This window comes from Mandrillus leucophaeus, unplaced genomic scaffold (genome assembly GCF_000951045.1).
Source record: "Mandrillus leucophaeus isolate KB7577 unplaced genomic scaffold, Mleu.le_1.0 Scaffold167, whole genome shotgun sequence".
NCBI classification, from domain to species: domain Eukaryota; kingdom Metazoa; phylum Chordata; class Mammalia; order Primates; family Cercopithecidae; genus Mandrillus; species Mandrillus leucophaeus.
Genome location: NW_012101665.1, coordinates 4,145,946 through 4,156,283, shown reverse-complemented (window position 1 = coordinate 4,156,283; position 10,338 = coordinate 4,145,946). Strand labels below are relative to the sequence as shown.

At 46.6% G+C, this 10,338-nt stretch overlaps 1 protein-coding gene across 1 annotated transcript in view; it reads left to right on the top strand.

Annotated features, from left to right (window-relative positions):
- The window catches only part of PRDM14 (PR domain containing 14), a 25,621-nt gene extending 15,816 nt beyond the window's left edge, over positions 1–9,805 (top strand). Inside the window, exons 5-7 of the mRNA XM_011976500.1 lie at positions 1,266–1,468; positions 5,071–5,172; positions 8,727–9,805. Coding sequence (XP_011831890.1) covers positions 1,266–1,468; positions 5,071–5,172; positions 8,727–8,954 — 533 coding nt within the window. The 3' untranslated portion in view covers positions 8,955–9,805. The remainder of the gene's footprint in view (positions 1–1,265; positions 1,469–5,070; positions 5,173–8,726) is intronic.
- The last annotated feature ends 533 nt before the right edge of the window (positions 9,806–10,338 follow it).

Sequence of the window (10,338 nt, the reverse complement as noted above, 5' to 3'; positions counted from 1 at the left end):
ATATCTGCATACAGGTTGAGTATCCTTTTTCTGAAACGCTTGGGACCAGAAGTGTTTTGGTGGGTGGTGTGGGTGTGGGAATGTAGGTAAAGATAGGAATGGAGGCAAAAATGGTTGGGATTCTCTGTGATCTATGGAGCTCTAAGTTGTCTCGTACTTAGCACCAAACCAAGACCTGTTGGTCACTTCCCGAAATGTACCAACTCTTTTTGAAATAAAAGTCAACAGGCTGGGCATGGTGGCTCATGCCTGTAACCCGAACACTTTGGGAGGCCAAGGTGGGTGGGTCACCTGAGGTCAGGAGTTCACGACCAGTCTGGCCAACATGGTGAAACCCCATCTCTACTAAAAATACAAAAAATTAGCAGAGTGTGGTGGCGCATGCCTGTAATCCCAGCTACTCGGGAGGCTGAAACAGGAGAATCACTTGTGGAGGTTGCAGTGAGCCAAGATCGCACCATTGCACTCCAGCCTGGGCAACAGAGCAAGACTGTCTCAAAAAAAAAAAATAGGCCTGGCGCGGTGGCTCAAGCCTGTAATCCCAGCACTTTGGGAGGCTGAGACGGGTGGATCAAGAGGTCAGGAGATCGAGACCATCCTGGCTAACGTGGTGAAACCCTGTTTCTACTTAAAAAAATACAAAAAACTAGCCAGGCGAGGTGGTGGGCGCCTATAGTCCCAGCTACTCGGGAGACTGAGGCAGGAGAATGGCATGAACCCGGGAGGCGGAACTTGCAGTGAGCTGAGATCCGGCCACTGCACTCCAGCCTGGGCAACAGAGCGAGCCTCCACGTCAAAAGAGAAAAAAAAAAAAAAAAAAGATTATCTTGGCCAGGCACAGTGGCTCACGCATGTAATCCTAGCACTCTGGGAGGCCAAGGGAGGAGGATCACCTGAGGTCAGGAGTTTGAGACCAGCCTTGCCAACATGGTGAAACTCTGTTTCTACTAAAAATACAGAAATTAGCCAGGCGTGGTGGCAGGCACCTGTGATCCCAGCTACTTGGGAGGCTGAGGCAGGAGAATCGCTGGAACCTGGGAGGCAGAGGTTGCAGTGAGCCAAAATTGTGCCACTGCACTACAGACTGGGCAACAGAGCAAGAGTCTGTCTCAAAAAAAAAGAAAATTCCTCTTTAAGTAGCCAAAAGAACTATTGGCTAAAAATAAATAAATAAACAAACAAACAAACAAACAAATAAAATATCCTCTTGAAGGAACTAGGGAGGAAAGTAACTGAAGAGACATTGTGTTTGCTATGTTTGACAGAGTCTGCAGAAGGCTACAGATGTGAAAGATGTGGGAAGGTATTTACCTACAAATATTACAGAGATAAGCACCTCAAGTACACCCCCTGTGTGGACAAGGGCGATAGGAAATTTCCCTGTTCTCTCTGCAAACGGTCCTTTGAGAAGCGGGACAGGCTTCGGATCCACATTCTTCATGTTCATGAGAAGCACCGGCCTCACAAGGTGAGTATTAGGAGGACACAGGACCCGCCATCACGTTCTCTCTCCATTCCCAAGCTCCTGAACACGGGGAGTTGCCTTGTAGGTGCTAGCTGCATGGCTGTGCTGCCCACGGACACCCTTTCTGAAGGAGGAGAGGATAGTATTACCCAACAGGCATGCGTGCAGAGGCACAGCGATACACACGTGTTAGGATGCATGTACCAGCAGAGGGAGGAACATGGAAGAAGGAGTGTCCACGGCCACCTGGACACGTGGATTATGAAAGATGCACAGAAGTGGCCTTGAGCCAAGTATAGGAGGACAAATGGGGTATCTGGTTTATACTGGTGGCAGGGTTAGTTGGGCAGGGAAAAAGGATCTAGCCGTTCCAGGCAAGAAAGAATCTGGCATGTGCTCCTGGGGAAGTGCACCTGTTCCATATCTGTGCAAGTGTGTTGACGGGTATAGATGAGGAGGAAGCGAAGGCATGGTGCTTCCAAAGAGCGGAAGGCCTCTACCGCAGGCCGAGGATTTTGTAAGACAGAAAAGCAGTAATGACATTAGGGAGCCATTCCAGATACCTGGATGCTCTGCTAGGCTTGGTGCAAAAAAGTACAAATATACCCTTAGGCTTAATTAAAAGGAGGACAAGGCTTGGGCACAGATGTATTCCTTTTTTTTTTTTTTGAGACGGAGTCTCCTCTGTCGCCCAGGCTGGAGTGCAGTGGCGCGATCTCGGCTCACTGCAAGCTCCGCCTCCCGGGTTCACGCCATTCTCCTGTCTCGGCCTCCCTAGTAGCTGGGACCACAGGCGCCAACCACCACGCCCGGCTCATTTTTTGTATTTTTTTTTTTAGTAGAGACAGGGTTTCACCATGTTAACCAGGATGGTCTCCATCTCTTGATCTCGTGATCCTCCTGCCTCAGCCTCCCAAAGTGCTGGAATTACAGGTGTGAGCCACGGCGCCCGGCCAGGCACAGGACACAGATGTATTCTTGCTTGACTGTTGGCCTTGTCAGAACTACCTCAGGCAGCTATGATCTTGAGCCCATTTTCCTGTTTTGAAAATTGAGAGTAATCATCATAAAATTGTCCTTATTTCTTCCTTCCTTCCTAAGCTTCTGGAAAAGTCATGTTTAATTACTATATTATTTGTATATATAGTATATATAGTGTATATATACTATATATTTGTTATACTATAAAATTTGAATACATTTACAATTATCATGTATTTGTGTAATTCTAAAAGGATTTTAAAATGTCAGGATGGTGAAGGTATTTCTCGCTTATTAGACTTGACAAAAGTGAAAACTATCCAGTATTCTGATAGTGAAAAGTTTGAGACTGCATGTTCATCAACACAAAACTAATTATATAAATGATGGCTTACTGGCCAGGCGCAGCGGCTCACGTCTGTAATCTCAGCACTTTGGGAGGCCAAGTTGGGCAGATCACCCGAGGTCAGGAGTTCGAGACCAGCCTGGCCAACATGGTGAAACCCCGTCTCTACTAAAAATATAAAAACATTCGCCGGGTGTGGTGGCGAGCACCTGTAGTCCCAGCTACTCTAGAGGCTGAGGCAGGAGAATTGCTTGAACCCTAGAGGCAGAGGTTGCAGTGAGCGGAGACTGTCGTTGCACTCCAGTCTGGGTGGCAAGAGTGAGACTCCATCTCAAAAAAAAAAAAATTTGTCTTATCAAGCAAAAACCAGATTATGGAAGATGTATAGAATGCTTGCTCTCTTTGAAATTGGAGGACTGTCGACCAGGAGGTCAGTAGATGACAGGACTGATGAGGAAGCTGGTGATAGTGAGATGATAGCTTACTCTTCAACAGATGAGGTGCTCTTACAGTAGAGTGGAGAACAAATTTTTTTTTTTTTTTGAGACAGAGTCTTGCTCTGTTGCCCAGGCTGGAGTACAATGGCATGATCTCAGTTCACTGCAACCTCCACCTCCTAGGTTCAAACAATCCCCCCACCTCAGCCTCCCAAGTAGCTGAGCTGAGGCTATAAGTACGTGCCACCGTGCTCAGCTAATTTTTTGTATTTTTTGTAGAGATGGGCACTTGGTGCGCACCTGTGGTCCCAGCCACTCGAGAGGCTGAGACGCCAGAATTGCTTAAACCTAGGAGGCGGAGGTTGCGGTGGGCTGAGATCGTGCTATGGCACTCCAGCCTGGGCAACAGAGTGAGGCTCTGCCTCAAAAATATAAATAAATAAATAAATAAATAAATAAATAAATAAATAGATCTGCTCTCTCCTCTGCGCCTAAGCATGCCTGGGAAAAGGATGTGAAAGCTCGGAAACCTTTCTCAGAGGAAAATAGTTTTTTCTCTTTAGTAAACATAATTTCCTTAAAAGTGATGTCAAAACCAAAGGCCTTCTGCTTTATCCCTGGCAACCCCTCCGGTGCTTGCACCTCTCTGGTAGTTTACTTCACCTGGTGTGAAATTCCTGAGACAGTTTCGAGAGGAGTTGCCAAGGTCAAGACTTTGGAGAAACAACATTAATTATTCACAGCGTGTGTACAAAATATTAACCTCTTCATGAAAGTTCAACATGTCTCAGATCATCTGCTACCGTGCCTTGCCATGGTGGCTTACATGTTCATTGCCACCCCTCCTTGACTTCTAGCTCCTGGTTTCTAGCAGTGTGGAGCACATAGTAGGTACTCTGTAAATCATAGATAATTGTTGAGTTAATTGTACAGTGCTTGTAGTTTACTCATAGCGCTGTGAGGAAGGCAGAGCAGGTATTTTGCCCATGAGCAAGATCGGAAAACTAAGATTCCAAATTTAACTGATGTGCTATAGTCACGCAGCTACCTGTTGAGAGAGCAGGACTAATTCAGGCCTCTGCCATACACCACAAACTTGTTCAGTTCCCACATTCCACATCTGAAGCAAGAGTTCTCTCAGGTCAGGTGCCGTGGCTCACGGCTATAATCCTAGCACTTTGGGATGCCAAGGCAGGAGGATCTGTTAGAGTTCAAGTCAAGGCTGGGCAACATAGTGAGACTTCATCTCTGCAAAAAAAAATTTTTAAGTTAGCTGGGCCGGGCGCAGTGGCTCACGCCTGTAATCCTAGCACTTTGGGAGGCCGAGGCGGGTGGATCACAAGGTCAAGAGATGGAGACCATCCTGGCTAACACCGTGAAACCCCATCTCTACTAAAAATACAAAAAATAACTAGCCGGGCGCGGTGGCGGGCGCCTGTAGTCCCAGCTACTCAGGAGGCTGAGGCAGGAGAATGGCGTGAACCCGGGAGGTGGAGCTTGCAGTGAGCCGAGATCGCGCCACTGCACTCCAGCCTGGATGACAGAGCGAGACTCCATCTCAAAAAAAAAAGTTAGCTGGCTTAGTGGCGCCCACCTGTAGTCCCAGTTACTCAGGAGGCTGAGGTGGGAGGATTGCTTGAGCCTGGGAGTTCCAGGCTGCAGCGAGCTGTGATTGTGCCACTGCAGTCCAGCCTGGGTAACAAATTGATGCTGTCTCAAAAAAAAAAAAAAAAATATTTTTTTGAAAAAGAGTTCTTCTCTAACCCCAGGTAAATGCAAGATTGAAATGGACTTGTTAGAGGAAGGTGTGATTTCAACTATATTTTTCTTTTTCACCTCAGTGTTCTACATGTGGGAAATGTTTCTCTCAGTCTTCCAGCCTTAACAAACACATGCGAGTCCACTCTGGAGACAGACCATACCAGTGTGTGTATTGTACTAAGGTAAATGGAACCTCTTACTAAGGGATGTGTCCTGAGCTCTGCTTGGGTGTCTATGTATAAGAACTTGAAACAAAGCCTGGCTTAATGAGTTCTTGGTAAATGTTAGTCAAGTATCAGCACAGTCCTCATTTCCACCCCTAAATATGCTCGACTTTGCTAAAGATGGTCAAATATAACCAACCTCCTATTGCCAAGCTGGCATTTAGGGTACATGTAGTAAAATACATTCCAAATTTATGGAGACCTGATGACCTATTACATAGTATTTAAAAGCACTAGCCAGGTGTGGTTGCTCACGCTTATAATCAAATTTTCCGTGCATTGGTGGCTCATGCCTGTAGTCCCAGCTACTTGGGAGGCTGAGGCTGGAGAATTGCTTGAGCCCAGGAAGTGGAGGTTGCAGTGAGCTGAGATTGCACCACTGCACACTCCAGCTTGGGTGACAGAATGAGACACTCTCTCAAAAAAAACAAGGGGCGGGGGGGCGGTGGCTCAAGCCTGAAATCCTAGCATTTTGGGAGGCCGAGTCGGGCAGGCGGCTTGAGATAGGGAGTTCGAGACCATTCTGGCTAACATGGCAAAACCCCATCTCTACTAAAAATACAAAACTTAGCTGGGCATGGTGGCACATGCCTGTAATCCCAGCTACTTGGGAGGCTGAGGCAGGAGAATCACTTGAACCCGAAGGTAGAGGTTGCAGTGAGCCAAGATCATGCTACTGCACTCCAGCCTTAGTGACAGAGTGAAACACCATCTAAAAAAAAAAAAAAAAACTCACTATTTCGTAGTATTTAAGAGCACAAACTTGGCCAAGTTTCAAGTCCTGCCTCTGGTGCTTACCTAGCTGTGCCACCCTGAGCAAATCCATGAACTCCTGCTAGTTTCCACATTGATAAACTGGGGAGATTAGTCTTTACCAAGTTGTTGGATAACATCAGTAAAATATATGAAACTCTTGTAACAGTGCCTGGCACAACATAAAAAGTAGTACTGGAATGTTAACTGATACTATTACTACTTTAATCTGTGAAGGATGCTACTGATGTAATTTTCTATAGGAGCATTGCAGAAGCGGCATCTAGTCTATGTTACACAGAATACAGAGTTGTAAAAACAAATGAGTCATGTGGTTAGACGTTGCTATAATAGAAACAATAGGTTGACCACGCTTTAGACATACTACACCAAAATAGCTCTGTGCTGTCCAATGTGCAGTTAGCGGTTAATCATATGTGGCTATTTCAATTAGTAAAGACGAAGTAAAGTTGAAAAATTCAGTTCCTAGGTTGCATTAGCCACATTTTACGTGCTCAGTGGCTCCATGTGGCTAGTGATTCCCAAGCTGGACAGCGTGGGTTCAGAATATTCTCATTATTGCAGAAAGTCCTGTTGGAAAGCACTGGTATAGCTTATGTTTCTGTCACTGAGTCATTTACTTTTTACAATAAAGCCGCAAAAGAAGTAGAGGCTGTCCTACAGCTACTTCTAAGCCTCTCAAAATGAATAAAAACATGAGTCTACCAGATTAGGGCAACTAATACCTCCAAAGTGTGTGTCAATAGAATGAAAATAATTGGCATAGAAAAACACCGCTGAGCCGGGCACAGTGGCTTACACCTTTAATTCCAGCAATTTGGGAGGCCAAGGTGGATGGATCACCCTGAGGTCAGGAGTTTGAAACCAGCCAACATGGAGAAATACCATCTCTACTAAAAATACAAAAATTAGCTGGGCATGGTGGTGCACCTATAATTCCAGCTACTTGGGAGGCTGAGGCACTAGAATCGCTTGAACCTGGGAGGTGGAGGTTGAGTGAGCCGAGATCGCGCCACTGCACTCCGACATGGGTGATGGAGTGAGATTCTGTCTCAAAACAGACAAACAAATAACACAAACCTACAAACCATCTCAAAAAGTTTAAATTAAAAAGAAGAAGAAGAAAACCAGTAAGGCACTGACTTATGCAGACACTAGCCGATATTAGCTTCTGGTCGATATTAGCTTCTCCTTCTGTAATGAGGTTTGTCCTGAAGTATGATCCTAGGACCCATATCAGAATTGCTTGTTTAAATGCAGGCTCCTGGGTCTCATGTCAGATTTTTGGGGTCACACTCTCTTAGGTAGGGTTGGCAATCTGCTCTTTTTTTTTTTTTTTTTTTTTTTTGAGACGGAGTCTCGCTCTGTCGCCCACGCTGGAGTGCAGTGACCGGATCTCAGTTTACTGCAAGCTCCGCCTCCCGGGTTCACACCATTCTCCTGCCTCAGCCTCCTGAGTAGCTGGGACTGCAGGTGCCCACCACCTCCCCCGGCTAGTTTTTTGTATTTTTTAGTAGAGACAGGATTTCACCGTGTTAGCCAGGATGGTCTCTATCTCCTGACCTCGTGATCCACCCGTCTCGGCCTCCCAAAGTGCTGGAATTACAGGCTTGAGCCACTGTGCCCAGTCTTTTTTTTTTTTTTTTTTTTTTTTTTAAAGAGAGAGTCTTGCTTTGTTACCCAGGCTGGAGTGCAGTGGTGCCATCATAACTTACTGCAGCCTCGACCTTCTGGGCTCAAGTTATCCTCCCACCTCAGCTTTCCAAATAGCTGGGACCATAGGTGCATGCCACCATGCCTAGGTAATTTTTTTACTTTTTTTTTTTTTTTTTTTGAAACGGAGTCTCGCTCTGTCTCCCACCCAGGCTGGAGTGCAGTGGCGCGATCTCGGCTCACTGCAAGCTCCACCTCCTGGGTTCACACCATTCTCCTGTCTCAGCCTCCTGAGTAGCTGGGACTACAGGCGCCCGCCACCGCGCCCTGCTAATTTTCTGTATTTTTAGTAGAGATGGGGTTTCACCGTGGTCTCCATCACCTGACCTTGTGATCCGCCCCTCTCGGCCTCCCAAAGTGCTGGGATTACAGGCGTGAGCCACCGCGCCCAGCTAATTTTTTTTACTTTTTGTAGAGGTGAGGTCTTGCTATGTTGCCCAGGCTGGCAATCTGCTTTTTTTTTTAAATACAGAGTCTCACTCTGTTACCCATGCTGGAGTACGGTGGCTCAATAACTGCTCACTGCAACCTCCGCCTCCTGGGTTCAAGAAATTCTCCCATCTCAGCCTCCCAAGTAGCTGGGATTACAAGTGCATGCTACCATGCTCGGCTAATTTTTGTATTTTTAGTAGAGATGGGGTTTCATCATGTTGGCCAGGCTGGTCTCGAACTCCTGACCTCAGGTGATCTACCCACCTTGGCCTCCCAAAGTTCTGGGATTACAAGCATGAACCACTGCACCCAGCCAGCAATCTGCTTTTTTAAAAACTGGACCTCCAGATAATCTATCCACTGAAGAACCACTGTTCTAACATCCAGTGCTTCTCAAAACCAGCCAGAAGGACACGTCAGTGGAGTCCTTTCTGATTAAGGCTACTGCTGATGACCAGAAGTGCTCTTTGTCCTTAAAACTCAAGGTTTGTCTGTAAGGATGAGCAACAATGAAATTAACGCCTTAGTTTAATTGGTTGTCCAGCTCATGGAAGTTGACTTTTTCTTGTACTCTGTGTTTCTGTTCTCTGCAGAGGTTCACTGCCTCCAGCATACTCCGCACACATATCAGGCAGCACTCCGGGGAGAAGCCCTTCAAATGCAAGTACTGTGGTAAATCTTTTGCATCCCATGCTGCCCATGACAGCCATGTCCGGCGTTCACACAAGGAGGATGAAGGCTGCTCATGCAGCATCTGTGGGAAAATCTTCTCAGATCAAGAAACATTCTACTCCCACATGAAGTTTCATGAAGACTACTAGCCCTGCCAGGCACAATGACTCATGCCTGTAATCCCAGCACTTTGGGAGGCCGAGGCAGGTGGATCACTCAAGTCCAGGAGTTCGAGACCAGCCTGGGCAACATGGTGAAACCCCATCTCTACCAAAAAAATACAAAAATCAGCCGGGGGTGGTGGCACATGCCTATGATCCCAGCTACTCAGGAGGTTGAGGTGGGAGGATGGTTTGAGCACAGGAGACGGAGGTTGCTGTGAGCTGAGATCGCCCCACTGCTTTTCAGCCTAGGTGACAGAACCAGACCCTGACTCAAAAAAAACAAAAACAAACAAACAAAAAACCCCAAAAACGACTAGCCCTCAGAGTGTGGAGACAATGTAAAAACAAGGGATTCAGATTCTATTTCCTTTTATGGGTTATAGAAGTCCCTACAGTTGGCCGGGTGGCTCACGCCTGTAATCCCAGCACTTTGGGAGGCCCAGATGGGCAGATGAGCTGAGGTCAGCAGTTCAAGACCAGCCTGGCCAACATGGTGAAACCCCATCTCTACTAAAAATACACAAATTAGCCTGGTGTGGTGGCGCATGCCTGTAATACCAGCTACTTGGGAGGGGAATTGCTTGAACCCAGAGGCGGAGGTTGCAGTGAGCCAAGAAAAAGGTAGATTTTTCTCTACTCTTTGCCTTGGGCCTCCAGTTATACTATGTGGTCATCATGTATTATATTTCTTTATAGAAAAGATTCTTTTATATATATAAAGAGACAGAGAGGCAGGTCCCAACATGTTACCCAGGCTGGTCTCAGACTCCTGGGCTCAACTGATCCTCTCGCTTCGGCTTCCCAAAGTGCTGGGATTATAGGTGTGAGCCACTGCATCAGGCCTAGAACAAATTCTCTAAAAATTCACTTATCATACTGTGCACTTGGCAGAAACAAAAACAAACAAAAACCCCACTAAATAAATAAATGAATAAATATTAATTTAGGCCGGGCGCGGTGGCTCAAGCCTGTAATCCCAGCACTTTGGGAGGCCGAGATGGGCGGATCACGAGGTCAGGAGATCGATACCATCCTGGCTAACACAGTGAAACCCCGTCTCTACTAAAAAATACAAAAAAATTAGCCAGGCGAGGTGGCAGGCGCCTGTAGTCCCAGCTGTTCCGGAGGCTGAGGCAGAAGAATGGCATGAACCTGGGAGGCGGAGCTTGCAGTGAGCCCAGATAGTGCCACTGCACTCCAGCCTGGGCGACAGACCGAGACTCCATCTCAAAAAAAAAAAAAAAAATTAATTAATTTAAAGCCAGGTGTGGTGGCAAACACCTGTAGTCCCAGTTGCTTGGATCCCTTGAGCTCAGGAGTTTGAGGCTATAGTGCTCTGTGATCACACTTGTGAATAGCCAGTGCACTC